Genomic DNA, 27,617 nt, shown 5'->3' with positions numbered 1-27,617 from the left:
AATAAACATTGATTTTTTGTATTGCTTATAGATCAGCCTTTGCCTTGGTAAATTAAATCGTTCTTGTTGCAAGCACTGTTGCCACGTTAATCATTACTCCTCAGTTACCTTGTATCTTGATTCCCTCCTCATTTAGCCATTGAAACATGTGTACTTGTTGACATGTGACAGCAACAACTTGAAGGCAATGTCCATTTGGCACAATGGAATTCAATGCAACATGACTGTTCAGCTTGGAGCACTGTTTTACCAAATATTTTTTTAACTACCCGGTTTCACTGTGGACCATTCTACATGACTGGACTTTCCAACATCAATATGGCTACTTCACAGATATACATTTGGACATTTACTATTTTCATTTTTCCAACTATAACTTGGGGATTGCTGTCTGACTTCAAAATTTGTGGAGACTCTGAGTGTGAAAGTAAGTAGACAACAAGAAAATAAATAAATGGTTAGGCTATGTGCAGCACATATTACACATTCATTATTACTATCCTGTCCTCTAAAGTTTGAGTTCCTACGATGACCTTATGTGGCTTTTGTGTGTATAGGCTTGCTGAGTCGGGTCAGGGCCACAAGAGATCACCAGGGAAAGGATTGTAGATTCCTGAACTTCAAAAAAGGGGATGTGATATTTGTTTACCACAAACTCTCTGGCAAAAGAGATGATCTATGGGCAGGAAGTGTAAGTGTTTTTTTTTGTAACTGAAATTACATTGAATAACATATTTTGTTGTATGTTTGTTATGCAATAATGTTTTGTGCCCTATGCTGTATTCCAGATTGACAGACGATTTGGTTATTTCCCAAAAGATGCTGTGAAAGTTGATGAAATTCATGCAAAAACAGAGAAAGAAGTGGCCACACAGGTAACCTTTCCACTTTATTACTCTATGAATTTCAGTTTTAGGCCTACTGAATGTATGGTTATACATGTGTATTGAATGGTAAATAAGCAGTGCTTTAAATATCTTTGCTAAACACATTCTGTTCATTAAAGCTACTCTTATGTTCCTTTTAGAAACATGACTTCTTCTGCATAGATGAGTATGGCTCATTAATTGATCATGACTCCAGTGAGTGGGACAATGAAGAAAATCTAGTTTCAGAATTTCAAGAAATCGCCACCAATGATGCTCAGGATTCTAAAACTTCCAAAGATGCCTTTCTGTCCCAAAGTTTCGCACAGAGCAGTGATGAAACCGGAAACAAAGATGCCAATCAGGCCGGAATGGAAGACTTCTCTGACAATACCAAACCTGCCCCTAGCGAACAAGGTGGGTCTCAGTGGATTGGCTCTACAGTAACTGGATGGCTTAGTTTAGGTGGTGAAAACCCTGATGATAATCCCAAAGAAGACAACCCAGAACAAGAGTCTTTCAGGAGCAGGAAACTTGCTTTGGACATTGATGGGAACCAGTTGGAAAAAGAGACGAAAAAGACTGACAATTCTGGCTGGTTTGGAGATGGACTGACTAGCGCCTTCGGTTTTGGTCAAAAAGCTCCAGAGGAGGAGAAGCCCATTGAAAAGGAAGTGGAAGAGCAACCCCCACCCTCTAACTCCTGGTTGAATATTGGCATTAGAGATGTCTTACATTTTGGTCAATCTAATCAGGATAAAGTTGAAGAGAGAGTAGAAGCAGCAGGCAGAGATGAAACGACAGGCACAACAGACCCACAGGACCTTGACTCAAGTCAGTCTCATCATGATGCCACATTGGAGCAAATAAAAGAAACAGAGCACCAGAGAGATGATAACACTGGTAAGGAGGCAGAGAGAACAGATACACACCCCTCAAAACCTATTGATGATTATAACCACGGCCAAGAGGACCGTCATAGTCAGGAAGAAGATGGTGAGTTAAGAAAAGAGGAAGATGCAGGGTGGTATGGCAGCATCTATCACAATATTGCAGGCCTTTATGGGGAACAGGGTGGTGATGAGGAGGACGAGGATATACTTATAGCTGAGGATAGAGAGGATAAAGATATCAGCCTTCAGTCAGAAACAGAGTCACAGTCTGTATTCTCATCCATGTTTGACACTCTAGCATCACAGTTTCAGGCCGATAACCCTAACGATTATAAAAACGCCCAAACTGATGAGCTAACAGATATAAAACCGGCAGATGCAGATACAGAGATCTCCCTTACTTCTCAGATGGTTATCCCATATGATTCTACTGAGGTTTCTGTAGGTAGGAAGGATGATAATGATGGTAATGACAGCAATGAGGCTCCACATCCCCCTCCATTAGATGTGGATACGGTTCAGAGTGCTAATGAAATACTGGAGGCATTCAAACAGCCACTTCAAACTAGCAAGTATATGTCTTTGTCCCACGACCCTCAATTACAGGACACAACCGGAATAGTGAATCTTGAAGTTGGTCCTGAAAAAACTATAGCTGAGATGGAAGTTGTTGATCAAGAGGAATTTCCCTCCTCTGATCATTCCAAGGAGTGGCACGTTGAGACCGATCCTATAGATAACATAGGTTTGATAAACATTATCCTTGACCCGGTGTTAGACTCAACTATACTAAATGCTGACACTACAAGTAACAATCTTCTATCTGATAAAGGTAATGATGGGGAAAGTAATATCGTGGACAAAGCATCTGTGGTAGAGGAAGCAGATTCAACTAAAGAAGTTACTGAGACAGAGTGGATAGAACCAGGGAAAATAATTAAAGTTGAGAGAGACCATGGGGATCAAGCTACTCTCTCTACACATGTCTTTGAAAATACACAGAGCAGTTCCGGACCTGATGCTAAAATCGAAATGTATCCTGACAGCTCAGATCTAGTTCCCCCTGAGATAGTAACAGGAAATGAACAAAGACAGACAGAAATCCTTGAGGAGGCAGACACAGAAAACATGTCAGTGGAAGATTTCATTCATGTCCACAAGGAGTCCCATGAATCTCAAAAAGACAGTGATGAGAAACACATCCTGAATGATAGATCTGGGATGATGGATGACCAGAAGACAGCAATTGAGGACAATAATCTGCCGCTAGATGACAGAAATCAGACAGATGACAGTAATGAAATACTGGAGGCATTCAAACAGCTACTTCAAACTAGCAAGTATATGTCTTTGTCCCACGACCCTCAATTACAGGACACAACCAGAATAGTGAATCTTGAAGTTGATCCTGAAAAAACTATAGCTGAGATCAGGGAAAATGATGAGCACGATTCTGCAGGTAGATTAAAGCTAGATGATATCACTACTAATGAACCTGTCAGTTCCCACGGAGATGTAGAGCCAAACCAATTAGTGTCGGACCCCAAACCAGACAATGAGGAGGACGTACAAATATCAACTGTGCTCCCCGATGGGCTTTTGCATGCTAATGATGAGGATGCCCTTAATCACCATCAAGAGAGTCCTGCTGCTGACCTTGCTGAAAATAGCCTGGATGATGTTGAGACTGTTCATTCAGTTGGTCGGGATGTTTTAGAAGGCTCAGGGATTCCAAATCTCTCTGATTCGATTCCTATTCAGACAAAAGCAGAAACACTGACAGAGGAGCTACCTGATGTATCGGAGGATACGTCTGTAATGCATACTGAGGTGGAGGACAATGATATTGTCACTACAGGTATTGAAGTGGTATCCTCCAATCAGAAAGGAGACGACAGTATTCAAGTGCCTCAGAGCCCAGCAGAAAAGGACAGTGGGGACAGAGTAGGGATGCTAAATGGTCAGACAAGCATGCCAGGTACAGAGGATGCTTCAGTGCTGGAGGAGGTCACACAGACACCTGACCCCCATCTGCATGATGCTCAGGAGCCTCACATAGCTGAACCTATCCTGAACCTATCGCTAGTTGAACCTGTCATAGTTGATCCAGTCATTGAAAATGTATCAGGGGTGGAGGGACATAATTTGATTACCACAAGTGAGGATGGGGAAAGTAAGGACAAGAATGAGAATACATTAGAGGTACCAGATAAGAATGTTCATGTTGGAGACATAGATTCAGTTTTGCTGAAAGACTCGTTATCTTCTAACTATGAGGAAAGTAATTCCAATGTAATGGAAGTTGTTGATCAAGAGGAATTTCCCTCCTCTGATCATTCCAAGGAGTGGCACGTTGAGGCCGATCCTATAGAGAACATAGGTTTGATAAACATTACCCTTGACCCAGTGTTAGCCTCAACTATACTAAATGCTGACACTACAAGTAACACTCTTCTATCTGATAAAGGTAATGATGGGGAAAGTAATATCGTGGACAAAGCATCTGAGGTAGAGGAAGCAGATTCAACTAATGAAGTTACTGAGACAGAGGGGATAGAACCAGGGAAAATAGTTGAAGTTGAGAGAGACCATGGGGATCAAGCTACTCTCCCTACACATGTTTTTGAAAATACACAGAGCAGTTCCGGACCTGATGCTAAAATCGAAATGTATCCTGACAGCTCAGAGCTAGTTCCCCCTGAGACAGTAATAAGAAATGAACAACGACAGACAGAAATCCTTGAGGATGCAGACACAGAAAACATGTCAGTGGAAGATGTCATTCATGTCCACAGGGAGTCCCATGAATCTCAAAAAGACAGTGATGAGAAACACATCCTGAATGATAGATCTGGGATGACGCGTGACCAGACGAAAGCAATTGAGGACAATAATCTTCCGCTAGATGACAGGAATCACATCTCATCAGTCAGTAGCCAGGAAGTACATTCAAAAGGGACCAAAGGATTGTATAATGAGATCACTCTAGAAAACGAGAGAGCACAGGAATTAGGCCTACAGGATAGTGAAACCAATGATGGACGAAATTGCTTTGATCAGTTGCATGCAGTTAGTCAGCTTTCCCCCACTGATGAAGCTTATAATGTCATTACTCAGTCAGAGAGAACAGTAGACCATGATACATTGTATTCAGGTGAGAATTTCCTCTCAGACAGTCGGTCTAATTATCAAGAAGCAACAGATGTAAAGAGCACAATTAGAGATGAAGATAGGCAGCAGGATTTTGAAAACGTGGACGTGATTGAGAAGGATGATTTTGAGAAAATCTATAATCGGGATAATGAATCTATTCACAATGTTGAAAGAGAGGGTGAGACTTCAACTTCTCACAGTGAACCCCCTGAAAGTCAAGACATGCCCTCTGACCAGTATTCAGTAGAGCCCCCTCAAGAGGAAATCACAGACACATCAGTCAACAAGGGTGCTAGGAGTTTCTTTGAAAATGCTATGGACTTTTTGATCCCAAGCACTGTCTCCAAAGACTTAGAAGACCCAGAACCAAAGGGGAAAGAAGAGGAGGAACAAGAACCCCCACCTGATCTTCCTGACCTGGACCTCCATGAACCAGAACCACAGTCTCAGTCAACCTCAGTAGCAGACTCGCTGAAAGCTACAGCGTTTTTGAAAGACTACAAGAATATCCAAAAGCACATCAGTGCAGATGAAATAACTACTTTGTTGGACTTGTTTGGGAAGCACAAATTCCTGTGGCTTGACTACAGCCTAGGAAGCTCAGAGACTTTGACTGATGGCCAAGATGGTGATAATGACCTAGCTATTCTATCAGACTTTGAAAGGCTCCTGCAGTATCACATTGATGAGACAAAAACTCCATCTGGTGGAGTTCTGGAGGATGAAGACCAATCCAGAAAATTTGTGTCATTACGAAAACTAGAAATATTCTTGTCAAACATAAAAAACAGATTCACCCCAGTGAAAGCACCTGTCAGTATAAAAGACAATCAAGGTACTACTCATGTAGTATGAGAAACATTTATTGATTTTGGTTGCATGTCTCTTGCATGTCTCTTGCATGTCAATATTGAAAAGGTTAGCAGTTGTCAAAGTGTTAAATCTGACAACTGTTTATTGACAAGGTCATACATGTTTTTAAAATGATTTGGTGTCATAATGTCTATATGTTATCCAGCAGAAACAGACAGGACAAACTGCATCAATGATGATTGTTTCACTCGCAATGAAAACGAAGACCTAACCAACCTGAAAGGAGAACAGATTTCTGGGGAGGGAGACATCCAAACCCCAACACTAACAGACAAATGTAATGCATTTATGCCCATTCTTAAAAATAACATACTAATTATATAAATGAAAATGGTTCCATCTGAGGCTGGCAAAAATGTATGATCAATTATTATGACATTCACTATTGTGTTATTTATACCTTTTAAATATATTTGACAGATAAACCTGAGCCTGCAGTGATGGAATATCTTTTCTCTTCTGCACGTCAAGTCACTGGTGATGCTGTTGCTCAAATACTGACTGTTAAGGCTCTTTTAAAATGGCTCACTGTACAGGTAAGAAAGTTATATGACTACTACATCCTCCTTGAAATCTATTGAGATTAAATTAGCTAAGCAGCCCATACATTTAAAAGGATTGGACTGCACTATGGATGTGTCAATGGACTGCACTATGGATGCCTCCTTCATCCTCAATAGAATAGAATATAATATAATATTTTTCGAAGAGACGGAAGTTCGGTTGTGGTATTGGACTAAGACAAATACACTGCTCAAAAAAATAAAGGGAACACTTAAACAACACAATGTAACTCCAAGTCAATCACAATTCTGTGAAATCAAACTGTCCACTTAGGAAGCAACACTGATTGACAATACATTTCACATGCTGTTGTGCAAATGGAATAGACAACAGGTGGAAATTATAGGCAATTAGCAAGACACCCCCAATAAAGGACTGGTTTTGCAGGTGGTGACCACAGACCACTTCTCAGTTCCTATGCTTCCTGGCTGATGTTTTGGTCACTTTTGAATGCTGGCGGTGCTTTCACTCTAGTGGTAGCATCAGACGGAGTCTACAACCCACACAAGCGGCTCAGGTAGTGCAGCTCATCCAGGATGGCACATCAATGCGAGCTGTGGCAAGAAGGTTTGCTGTGTCTGTCAGCGTAGTGTCCAGAGCATGGAGGCGCTACCAGGAGACAGGCCAGTACATCAGGAGACGTGGAGGAGGCTGTAGGAGGGCAACAACCCAGCAGCAGGACTGCTACCTCCGCCTTTGTGCAAGGAGGAGCAGGAGGAGCACTGCCAGAGCCCTGCAAAATGACCTCCAGCAGGCCACAAATGTGCATGTGTCTGCTCAAACGGTCAGAAACAGACTCCATGAGGGTGGTATGAGGGCCCGACGTCCACAGGTGGGGGTTGTGCTTACAGCTCAACACCGTGCAGAACGTTTGGCATTTGCCAGAGAACACCAAGATTGGCAAATTCGCCACTGGCGCCCTGTGCTCTTCACAGATGAAAGCAGGTTCACACTGAGCACATGTGACAGACGTGACAGAGTCTGGAGACGCCGTGGAGAACGTTCTGCTGCCTGCAACATCCTCCAGCATGACCGGTTTGGCGGTGGGTCAGTCATGGTGTGGGGTGGCATTTCTTTGGGGGACCGCACAGCCCTCCATGTGCTCGCCAGAGGTAGCCTGACTGCCATTAGGTACCGAGATGAGATCCTCAGACCCCTTGTGAGACCATATGCTGGTGCGGTTGGCCCTGGCTTCCTCCTAATGCAAGACAATGCTAGACCTCATGTGGCTGGAGTGTGTCAGCAGTTCCTGCAAGAGGAAGGCATTGATGCTATGGACTGGCCCGCCCGTTCCCCAGACCTGAATCCAATTGAGCACATCTGGGACATCATGTCTCGCTCCATCCACCAACGCCACGTTGCACCACAGACTGTCCAGGAGTTGGCAGATGCTTTAGTCCAGGTCTGGGAGGAGATCCCTCAGGAGACCATCCGCCACCTCATCAGGAGCATGCCCAGGCGTTGTAGGGAGGTCATACAGGCATGTGGAGGCCACACACACTACTGAGCCTCATTTTGACTTGTTTTAAGGACATTACATCAAAGTTGGATCAGCCTGTAGTGTGGTTTTCCACTTTAATTTTGAGGGTGACTCCAAATCCAGACCTCCATGGGTTGATACATTTGATTTCCATTGATAATTTTTGTGTGATTTTGTTGTCAGCACATTCAACTATGTAAAGAAAAAAGTATTTAATAAGATTATTTCATTCATTCAGATCTAGGATGTGTTATTTTAGTGTTCCCTTTATTTTTTTGAGCAGTGTACATAACAGCACAGTACACACATGACAATAATCATTGACTAGATAGCTGAAAAAGCTGGTCCTTTAAAACCTCTGGTATGTGTCTCTGGTATGCAACATGTCATCTGCACTGCCCCTATGCGTCATCCAACACTTTGAGGAGTTGTAGTTGGCTCTGGCTTCGGTGACAAGGCTATTCCCTGCACTGTGGTAGTGCAATAACATGAGGACTTTAAATTGAGAATACAGATGGAGGTTCAGGTTCAGGATGTTGACCAGGTAAGTTAAATGTAGTGTTTTGGACACTGGGGAAAGCACTGAAAGGCTAGATGAAAGGTCAACACCAAACCAACAACAACAACTGGGCCTACTCTGTTATGGCAAGGCAGTTGACAGCAGAGGGACTTTGGTGACAATCTGTCTCAGCTAGAGGAAAGGGCACTTTTTCCTTGTTTATAGACTATTTGAGAATAGGGATCGAGGTTGAATAATAAGTATCGTTTTCAAAAAAAATTGTAGGGTAGCACAATTTGCATGTTTCATCAGCTTCAGTGTCACTTTAAATACGCCTCAGTCTGCGGGTGTGGCGTACTACGATTGGTTACGTTGAAAATATACCAACTCAACATTAGGCAGGAAGTGGGAGTGTTGTAACATTTACCAATACCTATTTTGTCTGAAAAGTCAGATAACATATATTATTGTGTAGGATTACAATGATGTAAATCAATAAAATTTCGTCTTAGAAAAATATAAACGAAAGTGCATAAAATAGCAACAACCTCCCCCGTACGTTTCAGCGTCATGACGTGACCAACTCGTTATCTTCATGTTATGAGTATAGCCGCTACCGCTGTCAGGTGCAAGTAACAGCTGGGAATTCGTTTTTTCAATGTTAGATAACATAATCCTGAAAATAATATTTAAATGAAGTATTCGACGAATGGAAGATGAGACAGTCGCTACAGAAGCGACTGATTTCAAAATGACAGCAAGGACCTATTACACGCTTGCCGTGGAGAAAGTTAAAGATGTGAGTCACGTGTCATTCTAGCCAATTTACTCCCGCCTCCAGTAGTTGATCTAGACGTGTTGGAGAGACTACAGAAAGATAGGGAGGGTGTTGATCCATCTGGTTTCTTTAAGAGACGTCTGGATACTGTGTATCAGGATTTTGTGTCCATTTACACTGATGGTTCAAAAGATCCAAGGACAGAACGTACTGGGTCAGCATTTGTAGTGCAGGAATGTGGGGTGGAAGTCAGGAAACGTATTACAGGTCATCTGGCTGTATATACGGCAGAGCTGATGGCCATACTGTTGGCCTTGCAGTGGGTGGAGGAAGTCAAACAAGACAGAATAGTTATTTGCTCTGATTCATGTGGAGTGTTAATGAGTCTCCAGTCCTTTAGCTCACGTAGCAGACAATACCTGCTTTATGAGGTGCTACAAACCTATGGCAGGATTAAACAGATGGGTATTCAGATAAGATTTACTTGGGTCCCAGCCCATGTGGGGGTGGAGGGGAATGAGGCAGTAGATGAACAGGCTAAACAAGCACTTAGTAGTGGGGATGTTGATGTTGAAGTTTCAATGAGCAAGGCAGAGGCAAAAATACTTATATATACAGTGATGGTGCAGAGATGGCAGGAGCAATGGAATAGAGATAATAAAGGAAGGCATTTATTTCAAGTACAGAGGAAAGTCTTGGAGGGGAGGACGGCAGGAAGGGACAGAAGAGAGGAGGCTATTTTTACAAGATTAAGGGTGGGACACAGCCAGTTGAATAAGACATTAAATGTGATAGGAAAGCATCCAACAGGAAAGTGTGATTTATTGTCAGGAAACAGAGACCTTGGAGAATGTATTGCTACAGTGTGGGCAGTATCAGAGGGAAAGAGAGAGGATGAGATCTAGTATGAGGGAGAAGGGGATACAGGAAATTAGTTTAAAGAGCATATTGAGTAGAACGTCATTAGAAACAGTCTATTTTTTGTTATCTTTTTTTAAGAGCAACGGGGTTGGCAGGTAGGATTTAGTTTATCCCTGTCTCTGGCCCACACTCCAGTACAGTAGGTGGCGGTAATGCACCACAACGTTGGATGGCAACCGCCGATAAACCCCACTGAAGAAGAATTCTAGCCATCTAACGTTAGCTTGGACTCATCACTGCTAAAAACATAAACTGGTGTTAGCAAGCAAGCTAGCCAACTACTACATAATTCAATTTGTAGGGTTGTCAGATATATCACGAAGTTGGGGGGAAAAGGGGGCAAAAATTAAATAACAAGTAGTTAGGTAGCTGGTTAGGTAGTTAGCTTGTTGTGGCTTCTTGTAGCAATGACAATCACTTTACTTCTCAGTCACTCACAACAACTTGTGTCTGTGTTTAGAGGAAGTTGGACGTTTGCACTTTGACTGTCATGTATCCACAATCCAGGTCCTGAAACAAAAATCTACAGCAGATCTATGATGATTGTAAGTAATTTCTCTGATTTTCTACCCAGGTCGTGTCATCCCTTCCTGATGACATAAGGCCAGGTCCTGATCTGTATGGACTGCCATGGGAAGCTGTCATCATCACTGCCTTACTGGGGTTGGGCACCCTCCTATTGTTCAGCTGCAGGTTCTACCAATGTGTAAGTTGTCTTTCTGATATTATTATCAGCATGCACGTATAGGGATGAACAACAGCATTCTTTATTTTGATTGGGGAGTGACCAAGCTCACAAAATTGTTCCATTGTTTCCACAGATAAAGAGCAGACTGTATTCAGGCAAAGAGAGGCGGATGGGCCTGAAGGTGGCTGAACTATTAGATGAGAAGTGCAAAGTCCTTGAGATTTTGAGTGAGGTTCAACAAAAGGTGAGGCCTATGTCAAATAATCCTGTGTTATTGTACTGTGTGTGTGTGACTGACTGGATTAGCAAATTATTCAATGCAATGCCCTTTGAAATTACATGTTTTGTATGGACCTGTGTGTTAGGAATGCTTTTGCTACTGTTTGTTTATGTTTATTTATGTACCTTTTTAGTATGAAAAACTGGAAACTGCCCTGCAGAATAGTGGCATTTTGGCTCACGCCGCAGAGAGAGAGAATCTGGAGGTAAGACAGACAAACTAAACGGTATGATTGTTATCAATACTGAAGAAACATTCCCATATAACACCTCTAAATAACACTGCCAAGTGGTATAAAAGGACTTGGTATGCATGTGACTTTCAAGTCCCAGGAAATCTATAATGGTGTCCTCCTCAGGTGATGTCCCAGAGGCTGAAACAGTCAAATAAACAGCTTGGAGATGATATAGAAAAGTTAAAGAAGGACCTGAATATCCAGAGAGCGAGGAGGTTGCAGCAGGAGGATACAGTGAGTTTGACTTTGTACATTTTTCTCATCACCTTTTCCAGTGTGTTGATGTTTATGCGTTGACATCTTTCAACTATTGTTATTATTTTCAGTTTCACTCTTTGCTCTAAAATTTCACTGTTTATTTATTTTTGAGATGTGGTGTTGTGTGCAATTCTCCAGATTGCAGATATGCAGGAAACCTTGAAAACCTTAGAAGAAGAAACCAGGGACCTCAAGTCCCAGACAGAACAGGTAAAGTCTGAAAACATGTTAATTGTAATTCCTTCCCGTAATGCATGTTAATCATGTTGACACAGTCAAAGCCAGGTTAGATGTAACTCATTCTGTTCTCTTTTCAGGCACAGACAACCCTGAAAATATATGACATGAACAGTGAGAGGAATCAGAATAATCTGGAGGCAGCAAAAGAGGAGAAGGCCTTGCTCCAGGAGAAACATGCCCAAGTATGTAACCTGACATCTAATATGTCAATTTTCATCTATATATAGGCCTACCAAACTAATCAGAGCCATAGATACAGTATCTATATGTATGGCTCTGTTACTAATAGTGGTGTATACTCCAGTTCCATATCAGCCTTTGTTGCTTTAATGCTAAACGAAGCATTTGAAGTTTCTTGTTACACATTACAAGAACCTGCATGGGTTGTCCTGACAAGAAAGCAGAAAGAGTCCTATAGTCTGGTGGGGTCCTCACCCTTTCCGCCTCTTCCCACAGCTGGTCCAGGAGGCAGAGGGCTGGGGGGAGCGGATGAGTGAGCTGGAGGAGGAGATGAGGATGTGTGAGAGCTCCTACACTGGAATGCTGCAGGATGCTACCAACAAAGACGAGCGCATCAAGGTTTGCATTCATATTACTGCACTGTCTAAAACAAATATTTGCGTACCTTGCCCTGCACTGGAAAAACCAGTCAACACCCACTATGAAGATTACTTGGGGTTTCAACTGACCATAAGTTAGTTGACACCCTAAATGGCTCAACCTATTTGAGGCTATGATAATCTTCATAATGGTAATCCTTTATTGCCTGTTATTTAATTATAAATTGTATGTACTTTGTTTTGTTGTATGTACACTATATATACAAAAGTATGTGGACACCCCTTCAAATTAGTGGATTCGGCTATTTCAGCAACACCCGTTGCTGACGGGTGTATAAAATCGAGCACACAGCCATGCAATCTCCATAGACAAAGATTGGCAGTAGAATGGCCTTACTGAAGAGCTCAGTGACTTTCAACGTGGCACCGTCATAGGATGCCACCTTTCCAAAAGTCAGTTTGTCAAGTTTCAGCCCTGCTAGAGCTACCCCAGTCAACTGTAAGTGCTGTTATTGTGAAGTGGAAACGTCTAGGAGCAACAACGGCTCAGCCGCGAAGTGGTAGGCCACACAAGCTCACAGAACGGGACCGCAGAGTGCTGAAGCGTGTAAAAATTGTCTGTCCTTGGTTGCAACACCCATTACCGAGTTCCAAACTGCCTCTGGAAGCGACGTCAGCGAATCTGGGTTTGGCGGATGCCAGGAGAACACTACCTGCCCCAATGCATAGTGCCAACTGTAAAGTTTGGTGGAGGAGGAATAATGGTCTGGGGATGTTTTTGATGGTTCGGGGAAGGCCCCTTATTTCCAGTGAAGGAAAATCTTAACGCAACAGCATACAATGACATTGTAGATGATTCTGTGCTTCCAACTTTGTGGCAACAGTTTCAGGAAGGTCCTTTCCTGTTTCAGCGTAATGCCCCTGTGCACAAAGCGAGGTCCATACAGAAATGGTTTGTCGAGATCTGTGTGGAAGAACTTGACTGGCCTGCACAGAGCCCTGACCTCAATGCCATCGAACACCTTTGGGAGGAATTGGAACACCGACTGCGAGCCAGGCCTAATCGCCAAACATCAGTGCCCGACCTCACTAATGCTCTTGTGGCTGAATGGAAGCAAGTCCCTGAAGCAATGTTCCAACATCTAGTGGAAAGCCTTCCTAGAAGAGTGTATGCTGTTATAGCAGCAAAGGGGGGACCAACTCCATGATTTTGGAATGAGATGTTCGACGAGCAGGTGTCCACATACTTTTGGACATGTAGTGTATGTATGTGTTTTGCTGCATGAATACAACACAAGAAGTTCACTAGGGTAAAATAAAATTTGCATTTTAATGTTAAAGCCTTCTCTCTCCATCAGTCCTTGACAGACTGCCTGTTGAAGATGAAAGACTGGGACTCAGTGCTGGAGGACAAAGCCAACGGAGAGGAGAGGAACGGGACACAAGGGACGGGGAATGGAGAAGGACAAGGTGAGGTTCTGTCTGGTGTATACAAGGCTATGACTGCTAGTAAGGCATGGTCAACTGGCTTTTGCTCACCATCTCTTGGATCGTTATGCACGGCCATCATTAGAGATATATATATATATATTTTTTTAAAGGAGTCAGGATATTGACTGAGGGAGTGGGCGATCTGTGTATGTGTCTTCCCAGATTTAACTTATTTGTTTGTTCTTTTTTGTCCACAGATAACCATCAACGACAAAGAATACAGAAACTAATTCATGCAGCCAAGGTATGTCTTCTCTTCAACTGAAATGATGGCTTAAAAACAACTCTAATCAGTGATAAATATAAGATATGTGACTCTTTAAAAAAAAAAAAAAAAAATGTTGTCTTCTCTTTAGATGAATGCAGACTTGAAGTCGGTGGATGAAGACAAGGACAGGGTGTTTGCTAAGCTAACAGATGAAGTCAAGGCCAAGGAGGATCTCCAAGGTAAGCAGAGTAGTGTGCTGTTCAATAGTAATTCCTCTGATCACGGTGGATAACAAAACAACGTTTGTTTTATAATGTACATAGAATTTAGCAGATGCTGTTATCCAAGGGTGTTTTGGGAATAATCAAGATGCAAAGACAAATGGTCGGTTTCCCAGACACAAATTAAAGGGATACTTAGCATTGCTAGTAGATACCCATAGACTTCCAGTCATTGCACTAAAGCTAGTTAGCATTGGCTCGCAAAACTACCTCTAACTTCCTTCATACTGGACACAGATGCATAAAAATGGTATCCACAAGTTAATCTGACTCTGGGGAAGTCGATAAAGGGCCTCATTACCAACATCCCCAAGTATCCCTTTAAGCCTAGACCTGGACTAAAAAGCTTGACTGTTGTGTTGCAGAGGGGATTAAGAAACTGAAGAATGAGAAGGCCTCTCTGCAGACAGACAGTGAGAAGTACACGGGCCAGGTGCAGAAACTCCAGCAGAAACTGCAGATCATGACGGAGATGTACCAGGAGAATGAGCTCAAACTACACAGGTACTGTACAGGAGCCACACCAACGCTGACCCAAATGCACAGCTTCATCTATGAACATTCAAAGCTATACAGGCTAATCATTAAAAGATACATACGCTAATATAGGATTTGTAAGGATTTAAAAGCAAATGTATAAAAGCGTTTATAATGGCTTATTCATTAAAGTTATTATGAAGTGTAACCAAAGTTTCTCCAATTAGAGTGGGGCTATTGAACTGTACTATGCCTGGTAATGTATGTTAATAGACTTCTCCCCTGTGATATGTCTATGTTAATGGTTCTTCTCCCCTGGTGTCAGGATGTTGACTGTGGAGGAGAGGGAGCGTCTGCAGAAGGACGAGAAGCTGACCAAGGCTGACAAGAGCATCACCCTGGCCGTAGAGGAGCGCAACAGCTACAGGTCAGCTACTGCAGGGTTACCCAAACTCAACCCCCCCCCGGGTGCACGTTTTGGTTTTTGCCTTAGCACTAAACTGCTGATTCCAATAACCATCTCATCATCAAGCTTTGATTATTTGAATCAGCTGTGTAGTGCTAGGGCAAAAACGTAAATGTGCACCCAGGGGGGCCCAAACCCTGAGCTACCGGACATCCCTGACTCCAGATATCATTATGTCCAAAAACCTACCAACCAACACTTTTCTATTTCTTGGTTAGGTTTTTCCATAACCCTAACCCTAAAATGTATACTTTCAGTAAACCTCCTGTCAATCAAATAGATCCAATGTGTTTTATGAGACACCACTAAAGGAGCAAGGAGTTGCACATGTCCAAAATATTCACGGGGTGTTTGTGTTGAGTGCTTGTCTCAGGGTGCAGTTTTGTTTTCACACATACAGGCAAAGAGCACAAGACCTGGAGGATGAGCTGGAGAAGACTAACCAGGCCTACAAAACCCAGGTGGGCGATCTGACAGTCTGTTCTATCATAAGAGACTGGGAGAGGAGAAAAACATTCACCACATGCAATGATGCTATGGCCAATACCACATTTAATTCGCTCTCCATCTTTCAGATAACTTCTCAGGAAAAGAAGGCACACAAGAACTGGGTAAGTACATAGTTGCATCATACATACACTATGGAGCACAACTCAGCTCATAGTCATGTTAAATGGGATTTCCTCAGCCTGGCAACCTGTCTGTAATCTCTTGTCTGCATTGTAGCTAGCAGCACGAGGTGCTGACCGTGACTTGGCTGAAGTTAAAAGAGAGAATGCACACCTCAGGCAGAAGTAAGTACTAAAGAATACTTTTTTTATTGAAGTCAGTTTCACCAGACATGATGGGAGGTGTTGCTACAAAATAGTATTTCCATGTAGTGTGATAAGTATTCTCCAGCTGTGGTATGTCTCCATGCAGATTGACTGATACTCAGTTCAAGCTGGATGTGGTGGAGAAAGACCCCTATACTCTGGACAACATGGACAGACCTCTGTTCAGAGGTGAGTCTCTGATAAACTAGCTGTAATGATATCTTCTGCTAAATCCCAACTCGCCCCCTACATTTACATTTACATTTTAGTAATTTAGCAGACGCTCTTATCCAGAGTGACTTAGTTAGTGAGTGCATACATTTTCATACTGGCCCCCCGTGGAAAACGAACCCACAACCCTGGCGTTGCAAGCGCCATGCTCTACCAACTGGGCTACAGGGGACTACACCCTAACCACTACGCCATACATTGAGAGGATTGGATAGGGGGAAGCAATATGTTAACAGAACTGCTTATAGCTTAGAACTGCTTATGGGCGACATGTAGCCTAGCGGTTAGGTCAGTTGGGCCGACTAGGTGAAAAATGTTGAGCAAGGCACTTCATCCTAATTTCTCCAGGGTCACTGTCAATAATGGCTGATCCCTGGCTCTGACCCCGAGGGGTGTCTCAGGGGGATTGGGATATGCAAAAAACACATTTCCAATTCACACTTGCACTTGTACATGTGTGAATGGGGCAGATGTAAACACCCACCCACCTAATTATTATTATTATTATTTATTATTTTATATCCATCCTCTCAGATCTACAGGAGTGCATCAAATCAAATGTTATTTATCACATACTTCTTAAACAACAGGTGTAGACCAACAGTGAAATGCTTACTTATGGGCCATTCCCAACAATGCAGAGAGAGAAATAATAACACAAGGAATAAATACACGAGTAACGATAATTTGGCTATGTACATGGGTTACCAGAAAAATAATAACATGAGGAATAAATACACAAGGAGTAACGATAACTTGGCTATAATTTAAAATCTAAATACACGGGTACCAGTACCGAGTCAATGTGCAGGGGTATGAGGTACAGTAATTGGGGTAGATATGTACACTACATTTGGAAAGTATTCAGACCCCTTGAAATTTTCCACATTTTGTTACGTTACAGCCTTAATATATATATTTTTTTCAATCTACACACAATACCCCATAATAACAAAGCAAAAACAGGTTTTTAGAAATCTTTGCAAATTTAATATAAAAAATAAACTGATATCACATTTTATTTTACCTTTTTATTTAACTAGGCAAGTCAGTTAAGAACAAATTCTTATTTACAATTACGGCCTACACCGGCCAAACCCGGACGACGATGGGCCAATTGTGCGCCGCCCTATGGGACTCCCAATCATGGCGGTTTGTGATACAGCCTGGAATCGAACCAGGGGGTCTGTAGTGACGCCTTAAGCACTGAGATGCAGTGCCTTAGACCGCTGCGCCACTCGGGAGCCCTTTTACATAAGTATTCAGACCCTTTACTCAGTACTTTGTTGAAGCACCTTTGGCAGCGATTATAGCCCCAAGTCTTTTTGGGTATGACGCTACAAGTTTGGCACACCTGTATGTAGGGTGTTTCTCCCATTCTTCTCTGCAGATCCTCTCAAGCTCTGTCAGGTTGGATGGGGAGCGTTGATGCACAGCTATTTTCAGGTCTCTCCAGAAATGTTTGATTGGGTTCAAGTCCGGGCTCTGGCTTGGCCGCTCAAGGACATTCAGAGACTTGTCCCGAAGCCACTCCTGCGTTGTCTTGGCTGTGTGCTCAGGGTTGTTGTCCTGTTGGAAGGTGAACATTCGCCCCAGTCTGAGGACCTGAGCGCTCTGGAGCAGGTTTTCATCAAGGATCTCTCTGTACTTTGCTCCGTTCATCTTTCCCTCGATCCTGACTAGTCTCCCAGTCCCTGCCGCTGAAAAACATCCCTACAGCATGATGCTGCCAACACCATGCTTCACCGTAGGGTTGGTGCCAGGTTTCCTCCAGACATGACGCTTGGCATTCAGGCCAAAGAGTTAAAGCTTGGTTTCATCAGACCAGAGAGTCTTGTTTCTCATGGTCTGAGGGTCTTTAGGTGCCTTTTGGCCAACTCCAAGCAGTCTGTCATGTGCCTTTTACTGAGGAGTGGCTTCCGTCTGGCCACTCTACCCCATAAAGGCCTGATTGGTGGAGTGCTGCAGAGATGGTTGTCCTTCTGGAAGGTTCTCCCATCTCCACAGAGGAACTCTGGAGCTTTGTCAGGGTGACCATCAGGTTCTTGGTCACCTCCCTGACCAAGGCCCTTCTCCCCCGATTGCTCAGGTTGGCCGGGCGACCAGCTCTAGGAAGAGTCTTGATGGTTCCAAAAATGATGGATGCCACTGTGTTCTTGGGGACCTTCAATGCTGCAGAAATTTTTTGGTACCCCTCCCCAGATGTTTGCCTCGATACAATCCTGTCTCTGAGCTCTACGGACAATTCCTTCGACCTCTTGGCTTGGGTTTTGCTCTGACATGCACTGTCAACTGTGGGACCTTATATAGACAGCTGTGTGCCTTTCCAAATCATGTCCAATCAATTGAATTTACCACAGGTGGACTCCAATCAAGTTGTAGAAACATCTCAAGGATAATCAATGGAAACAGGATGCACCGGATCTCAATTTCGAGTCTCATAGCAAAGGGTCTGAATACTTATGTAAATAAGGTATTTCAGTTTTACATTTTTTATAAATGTGAAAAAAAATCTAAACCGGTTTTCGCTTTATCATTATGTGGTATTGTGTGTAGATTTTTTTTATTTTATTTTTTAAATCTATTTTAGGATAAGGCTGCAACTTAACAAAATGTGGAAAAAGTCAAGGGGTCTGAATAATTCCCGACTGGACTGTACATGTAGGTAGGGGTAAAGTGACTAGGCAACAGGATAAATAATAGACAGTAGCAGTCAAAAGTTAGTGCAAAAAGGGTCAATGCAGATAGTTAGTCTGGGTAGTTAATGGTTAACTATTTTGAAGTCTTATGGCTTGCCTATCGTGTACTAGGTTCTAGATGTTGATTTGTAATTTAGAATTTCTCTGTCATTATACCGAGCATTGAACCATCTGTTCCTCCCTGTCCTGCAGGTGAAAGGTCACCGTATGGCCCCTCCCCCTTGGGTCGCCCCACCTCTGAGAACAGAGCCTTCCTGTCTCCGCCAACCCTGATGGACGGCCCGCCCCGCCTCTCTCCAAACTTCCCCCCCATGGGACCGGGAGGCAGAGGTGACCCCTCCAGTCCACACCCCTCATCAGTGCACTGCAGGCCACTGCTATACCATAACACCACAGCTGAATTTACATGGCTTGTGACGTGTGCCCTTTTAGCATGACAGAGAATCATGTTATACTCGTTGGCAGGGCATGTCATGAGTTTATATTTAGCATTAAATATTTGTACGTTTGTATTTAGTACTAATTTCCTATGTGCCATGACCTTGTGAAAATGCCATTAAGAAAAATTATCTGCAGGATAAATTGATTATTATTTAAACTCCTGTTAATTAATTAAATGAAATTAGAGTTTTGATTTATAGTCTTCTTATTCACTAAAACAATGCTGAAAACCTGTTCTTAAGCACCTAATACAAATGCATACTAAATCTTGATTGGCTGGAAGGTTGGCACAACATCTGTTACAGAGATGCTTATCTTTTATAGTGTAAATTGCCTTGGCGGCGAGCATGCACCAGAAAGATAGGGAATGCTATGCTGCTGCAGTATATCACCTACAGAGAGAGGAGCGTCGTCTTTGCACATGATGTATTGTTTTGGTCTTGTCATCCATGCTTCATGAACTCATTGACATTATGCTGTCTCTCTCTTTCTCACTCACCTACCACTCCCACATATCTCTCCCTTTCTCTCCTCTCTCCCTTTCTCCCCCCTCTCTCTCGCGCTCTCTCTCTTTCTGCCCTCCCTCTTTCTCCATCTCTCTCCATCTCTCTCTCTCTCTCTCTCTCTCTCTCTCTCTCTCTCTCTCTCTCTCTCTCTCTCTCTCCCTTTCTCTCCTCTCTCCCTTTCTCCCCCCTCTCTCTCGCGCTCTCTCTCTTTCTGCCCTCCCTCTTTCTCCATCTCTCTCCATCTCTCTCCATCTCTCTCCATCTCTCTCCATCTCTCTCCATCTCTCTCTCTCTCTCTCTCTCTCTCTCTCTCTCTCTCTCTCTCTCTCTCTCTCTCTCTCTCTCTCTGTCTCTCTCTCTCTCTGTCTCTCTCTCTCTCTCTCTCTCTCTCTCTCTCTCTCTCTCCCTCCCCCCATAACCAGTATCCCGAGGCCTGTTAGATCCCCTTGGTGGGGTGGACTCTGATCGGAGTGGTGGTCCTCACTCTGACAGCGGCTCGATATCTCCCACCTGGGAGAGGGATCGCAGGGGCCCAGCTATACCCCCTCCAGGTACGGTGATAACCACCCGCTATCGCCCCCCTATGATCTCAGGCAGCAGCCGCTCCAATCACTACAGACAGAAGTTATTCTATCCTTTGTGTAGGCCGTCATTGTAAATAAGAATTTGTTCTTAACTGACTTGCCTAGTTAAATAAACAAACACATCTGCTGTTCTAGTCCTCTAGTGTACTCTGTGTGACACACATTCATTTGTTTATAGTGTCAGCCCTAAAGGATGTGTGTACTTTATTTACTTCAGTATGTTTTACCATCTTTCTACGTAAAGAGGCCCTGACTTTCTTTTGGGTTGTAGATAATTAGTAATAGGGTGAGTGAGTTATATTTGTTAACCAACTGTCAGAGATTTGTTCACAGCAAAATAATTCCCCTCAGTTGGGTTACTATTTTCATTTCACGGTAAAGTCTACATCTGTTGTATTTGGCGCATGTGACAAATACATTTTATTGTATTTTATTATGGTCAGCCGGCCCTGTGAGAGGTTTGAGATTCTCTCTTTTGGTTCAAAACACTCTATTGTTGTCAGTCTGTGAGGTACAGGTCAGTGAGTGTATGACTACTATTTGTCCAGTGCTGATGTGGTCGGTTGTCGTAGTTCCAGCCTCACCTCTGTCTGAGTCACGCGGCAGGGCCACAGAGACGGGCAGAGTCAGCAGGTTGAGCCCACTGACTGCAGACCACCGCATTGAGGAGTCAGAGCCTTAGCCTCCACTGGTTTGTTCCAGAGTTTTCCCCACCCTCACTTTGGCCTTTGTGTCACCTGGGCCCCTGCGCTACTCTAACCCAAGTCTGGTCTCGAATTCACTGGATCTAGGAACTATTAACTATTTAGTTGTTATCATGGGGGAGCAATTAGCATGTGGCATCACTGTATTTTGATTATACATCGACAATTCCATCATCCCCACCCTGCCTACTACTGTCACTGTTTTGTTGTGTACTAACTAAATGCATCATGATTTAAATGTGTGCTTGTTTTTTGTTTCGTGATATGATGAAGATGCTTCTGCTTTTCGCTCCAGTCCCCTTTGGACCAGTGGAGGCTGCTGAGGGGAGGACGGCTCATAATAATTTCTGGAACGGAGCAAATGGAATGGCATCAAACACATGGAAACCATGAGTTTGATGTATTTGATACAATTCCATTCCAGCCATTACCACGAGCCTGTCCTCCCCAATTAAGGTGCCACCAACCTCCTGTGCTTTGGACACTTCTGATCTCCTTCAGCTCAGCTGGTCTGAATACAGCTGATGAAACTGTCTTCTCTCTCTCTGCTCATAAAGGGTGTATGTATCCAGACCCAGGCCTTCCCTACAGGAGACCCCCGCCCGGAGCCCTTCCCCTGGGCCCCCTCCCACCCAGGGGCCTTGGTCCTGCTGAGCCCCACAGCTTTGGGCACCACCCTGGAGATCAACCTGGTGAGAACCCTCCTTTCAAACCTGTAATTAAAGCACCATAGATTTAGTTTAAAAAAGTCTGATTTCTATTTTTGCACTATAGCCACTCTGTCAAATTAATTTCAAAAGGGTGTTTAGTGCTTGGAGTATGTAACTGAAGTGATAAAGTACATTTCAAGACAGGATCTTTAATGCTGACCTGATTCAGACCGATCTCCTTCGTCAGCAGTGAATAGTAGGAGTGTAGATGATTAGTATACCCCTGAAGAACAGTCCAATGTTAGAAAATGGGCAGGATATTGTGCCTAATCTGGAAACTCCCTTGGTTTAATAGAGTTAAGCTAATAGCATTATCGAGGTATGAATGAGCCCTCTTTTCATCAAATGAACCCACCAAAGACAGAAGTGGATCTAGCTAGGTTCTTACTGTGGTTTTCCTCTTGTGTTCTTGCAGACTCATCATTTATGGGAAACAGTATGGGTCCTGGTGAAAATGAAAGAGATGTAAGTATTCTCACCCTTCTTCTAACAATAGTGGTCCATTCCATTCATGCACTCTCTCTGTCTCTCTGTGTCTCTGTCTCTGTGTGTGCAAACATGTATATTTTGCTGCAAAACTAATTTCCCCTTGGGGATAATGGTGTTCTACAGCTACCACGATGCCCTCCATAGTTATTGGGACAGTAATGCATTTTGTTCTTCTTTTGGCTCTATATTCCACAAGTTTGGATTTGAAATCAAACAATGACTGAGGTTTAAGTGCAGGCTGTCAGCTTTAATTTTAGGGTATTTTCATCCATATCGGGTGAACCTTCGTCAGAGTTTACGTGAGTGTTTTTAATTTGCACCCTTATGTAAACATTGCTCCACCCACATCCATTCAATGCATCGAATGGGGTTGGAGTCAAGGAATTCTTATTTACAATCAGTTATTCCAAAATTACACAATACTTTATTTACCATTAATTTCTATTGGGCACAAAATAATCTGAAATGCAACCAAAACAAACAGAAAATGCATCCAAGAAGTTTGTTGTAGTCATTGCATGCTATGAATACCAAATACTTCACTTTTTACTACTTTAATACACATAGAAGTGAATTTGTCCCAATACTTTAGTTCCCTAAAATTGGGGAACTAAACTGAACAGAAATGTAAACGCAACATGTAAAGTGTTGGTCCCTTGTTTCCTGAGCTGAAAAAAAAAATCCCCGAAATTTTCCATAAGCACAAAAAGTTTATTTATCTCAAAGTTTGTGCACAAGTTTGTTTACAAAACTGTTTGTGAGCATTTCTCCTTTGCCAAGATAATCCATCCACCTGACAGGTGTGGCATATCAAGAAGCTGATTAATCAGCATGATCATTACACAGGTGCCCCTTGTGCAGGGGACAAGAAAAGGCCACTTTAAAATGTGCAGTTTTGTCACACAACACAATGCCACAGATGTCTCCAGGCAATTGGCATGCTGACTGCAGGAATGTGTAATAAAGCCCTTTTGTGGGGGGAAAACTCATTCTGATTGGCTGGGCTAACTCCCCAGTGGTTGGGCCTGGCTGCCCAGTCATGTGAAATCCATAGATTAGGGCCTAATGAATTTATTTCAATTGACTGATTTCCTTATATGAACTGTAACTCAGTAAAATCTTTGACATGGTTGCATTTTTATATTTTTTTGTTCAGTATATGTACCAAAAGTGCTGTAATTATTCAACGGTTCACCCGATTATGGATGAAAATGCCCTCAAATGAAAGCTGACAGTCTGCACTTTAACCTCATAGTCATTGTTTGATTTCAAATCCAAACCTTTGGAGTATAGTCAAAAGAAGAAAAAATGCTTCACTGTCCCAATAATTACGGCGGGCACTGTATATGGATTTCAGAGTACACATGGATGATATATCAGTTAAATCTCTGTCTAAATGTGTATTTGGAATGTGTTCCCTCAGTCCCACCTGTCAGCATCTGGAGATCTGAGAGACATGACAATGCCCCCTGATGCAGACATGAGGATGGGACCTCCTCTCTTAGGACCCCCTGGTACGGGTCCCCTCCCACCCATGGACCACAGGGACCCTTACTTTGCACGCAGAGGCCCCCAAGGCCCTTACGGACCTCCAGACTTCTTCCCCCCACGAGGTCCAGCGGGGCCCCCCATGGGCAGTATGTATTCTCTTTTCCCTACATAATAAAGGCTCATATGTGCTTTTAAGTTATAACGCATTTTAACTGCAGGTTTTAAGTAGCATTGCAAAATGTTTTAATGTAATCATTTGGTTCTATTAACATAAGCTTTGGGTGGGAGATAAGCTTTGGGTGAGGATTGTCATTCCATACATAATTTTCTACATCTTGCAGGTTAAATTACTCAGCTTCATACTGTTAGACTGACTAAATGTAATCCTTTCCCCCTTGTTTCCCTTGTAGTGCGAGGGCCACCTCCCCCGGGAATGTTTGGGCGATTTCCACCGCCACAGCATATGGGCTACCCTCCCATGAGGCCCCACCCAGACAGTTTCCCCCCTGGACCCCCTCCAAGGCCCTCCCCACCAGGCAGCGAACAGTCTCCCGACCAGTCCCCCTCTCCACATGATGTCATCTGAGCCAGCTCTCTCTTTCCCTCTCTCTCTGTGCGGGAGAAACTCTCTCTCGGCCCGCTTCCTGTGTGAAACTTCACTTCCTGTTGTTGTGATAGTAGTGAGCGACTGAGCGTGTTCAGGGACTGTTTCCTGAAGTGTAACCTCGACATTCATGTGACCATCTCCCTTTTTTAGAGGCTGGGAGTGGAATTGTTTCCCCACAGTCTGTCGCACACACAAACATAGATCACTGTGTCTTAGGACTTATTTGAGAACAGCACAGTACCACCAGGAGTTTTACACAACTGGAAGTACTGAGCGATCATCTATGTAACACAGTTTGGTACTGTAGCTATGTGTGTTTTTATGGTGTTGAATGCAGTCTTTTTGAAGAGGTTCCATAGAGTACCACAGTATGAGTCATAATACCCATAAAACCTAGCAGTCAAACAGAGAAATGGTTCCAATTGTTTTTCCACCATTTTTCCCATAAGGGATTTTAGAAACACGTCAAATAAGGGCTGGGTTTCGTGTAGGCTTACCCTGGCGTGACGTTTTGATAACCATGTAAATCTCTCTAGGACAAGGTGACTTTTATCAATATATTCGCTAATATAGCTGCTAATGTGGCTATCATAAAGAACTACAAATGCCATGATGATCTGGAAAGGACTGCCGAATCGAGGCAAAGTTAAGAATCTCTGTATTAACTATCTAATTTTAGCTAAATGTATACTGAACAAAAATATAAACGGAACATGAAAGAATTTCAAAGATTTTACTGACAGTTCATATGAGGAAATCAGTCAATTGAAATAAATTCATTAGGCCGTAATCTATGGATTTCACGACTGGGAATACAGATATGCATCTGTTGGTCACAGATACCTTAAAAGAAAAGGGCCTCACAATGCGCCTCATGGTCTCGTCACGGTATTTATGTGCATTCAAATTTCCATAGATAAAATGCAATTGTGTTCGTTGTCTGTAGCGTATGCCTCCCAATACCATAACCTCACCGCCACCATGGGGCACTCTGTTCACAATGTTGACAACAGCAAACCGCTCACACACGACACCATACACGTGGTCTGCGGTTGTGAGACCGATTGGACGTACTGCCAAATTGTCTAAAACTACGTTGGAGGCGGCTTATGGGAGAGAAATGAACATTTAATTGTCTGGCAACAGCTTTGGTGGGCATTCCATAGGTCAGCATGCCAATTGCATGCTCCCTCAACTGGAGACATCTGTGGCTTGTGTGACAAAACATTCTAGAGTGGCCTTTTATTGTCCCCAGCACAAGGGGCACGTGTAATGATAATGCTGTTTAATTAGCTTCTTGATATGCCACACCTGTCAGGTGGATGGATTATCTTGGCAAAGGAGAAATGCTCACAAACAGGGATGTAAACAAATTTCTGCAAAAAAATTGAGAAATACGATTTTTGTGCGTATGGAGAATCTCTGGGGGTCTTATTTCAGCTCATGAAACATGGGACCAACACTACATGTTGCTTTTATATTTTTGTTCAGTATAGTAATGAATAAATTGGCTACATTTCTTTAAATTGACAATTCTGTAAACTGTCTTGAGCAACTTTTACATTTACACAATACCTATTAGCAAAGGTGTCACCTAGAGATGACGTGCAGGAGCTTGCATGGATTTGTAGTTTTGCATTATGTCTACTTGGATGCTAATTAGCATTTTTGAATCAGAGTAAATAGAGACAAATATATTTATAAAAGTCATCTTGTCCAAGAGAGATTTACATGGTTATCAAAACGTCACGCCGGGGTAAGCCTACACGAAACACAGCCCTTATTTTAAATGTTTCTAAAATCCCTATGGAGAACAATGAATGGTGGAAAAATGATTGGAACCATTTCCCTGTTTGACTGCTAGGTTTTATGGGTATGATGACTCATACCGTGGTACTCTATAGCTATGTGAATCTGCCTTGTTCTGAGTGGCGACTTGGACTAACTTGAGAAGGGTGCGTTTGCTTGTAACGTCAAAGGCATTTTAAATACATCTTATGTCCTTTGCATTCTTGACGTGTGTATATATTAGAGAAGTTGTGTCAATAGTGAAGGTAATGTATATACCAGCATTAGTCCAGTCACATTTCCTGTCTAAATTGAGCTGAAAGATGTTAACGTTTTTAGCTGTGAGGTCTTGACAGTCCATAGTTTGATCATTAAAGGACATGGAATGACGGTTTGCCTTGAGGGAATATGAAAAAGTGATTTAATGTAAAAGTGTAAAATGTTATGCTCAAGTGTTTACAAATAGTTGCTGTCGTAAATGTTCATACAGTATCAAATGATTTGAACAATCAGAAGCTGTTTCGTTAAAAATGGCATGTTGGTCCTCTTCAGGTATAGCTGTAACCTCATGATCCGAACCATATAAGCTGTGCCAAGTCAAATGTCAAAACAATGTCTAGCACTGACATGTTCCTGTACCACTGGGTCATGTAAGGTACAATTACACCTGATTAATATTGTTAAGGGTGAGATGTTGCACAAGATTAAGCACTGCAATAAAACTAGGATCAGCAAAAGATTTCCAAATACAAAACTCAAACCATGAATAATACAAAAGAGACCATGTTTGTCTTTATAATGCTTTTATTCACTGATTAAAAGAAGAAGCATTCATTCAACATTGATTCAAATCAACATTCGGCTGGTTTACCCAATATCTGTCAGTTAGGTTTTTGTGGGATTTTCCTTCTTTAGCTATCTTGGAACCTTGGATCACTTTTCTAATCAATAAAATGCTCTCCACACCTGGCATTTTCACACATGCGCCAGTGGATTTCCCGTTTGCAGATGTACATATAAAATCCAATGCTATGTGCTCACTTGACAGAACACACTTGTCCAAATATTTAAACATTTAAGATGGTAAAACCGCTTACAAACTTTATGTTCATAAATAGAACCCAGACATCTTGCATAAGAGTATATGTATTGGTATATACAAATATGCAATGCGAGTTATTTTCTTACCCAAAAGTTTCTAAGGACGCAGCCCAGGTGTTCGCACTGCTCGTGCCCTCGTGGTTGCCACTTGTAATGTATGACTTATTTTATTGCAAACTGTCCTGATTTTAAACAAATGCACGACATTCGTACCACTTAACTGGGGCCTGCTGGCCAGTC

General features: G+C 42.7%; 1 protein-coding gene across 1 annotated transcript; it reads left to right on the top strand.

The window, feature by feature from the left end:
* Positions 1–143: 143 nt before the first annotated feature.
* LOC311103086 (uncharacterized protein) lies at positions 144–27,246 on the top strand. Its single transcript, XM_084144621.1, is given in 29 exon segments — positions 144–250; positions 253–427; positions 558–691; positions 789–875; positions 1,028–5,747; positions 5,931–6,062; positions 6,206–6,321; positions 10,602–10,733; positions 10,849–10,959; positions 11,129–11,200; positions 11,354–11,464; positions 11,627–11,698; positions 11,806–11,910; positions 12,185–12,307; positions 13,647–13,758; positions 13,977–14,023; positions 14,136–14,226; positions 14,634–14,772; positions 15,071–15,172; positions 15,612–15,672; positions 15,787–15,822; positions 15,938–16,005; positions 16,133–16,215; positions 19,149–19,286; positions 20,326–20,454; positions 21,749–21,883; positions 22,317–22,366; positions 23,814–24,027; positions 24,292–27,246. Coding segments are annotated over 29 exon segments (7,734 nt in total). The 5' UTR covers positions 144–187; the 3' UTR covers positions 24,468–27,246.
* Positions 27,247–27,617: the final 371 nt, after the last annotated feature.

Source organism: Coregonus lavaretus (genome assembly GCF_964263955.1).
Source record: "Coregonus lavaretus genome assembly, chromosome: 27".
Taxonomy (NCBI): Eukaryota; Metazoa; Chordata; class Actinopteri; order Salmoniformes; family Salmonidae; genus Coregonus; species Coregonus lavaretus.
This window is presented reverse-complemented; position numbering and strand designations above follow the sequence as displayed.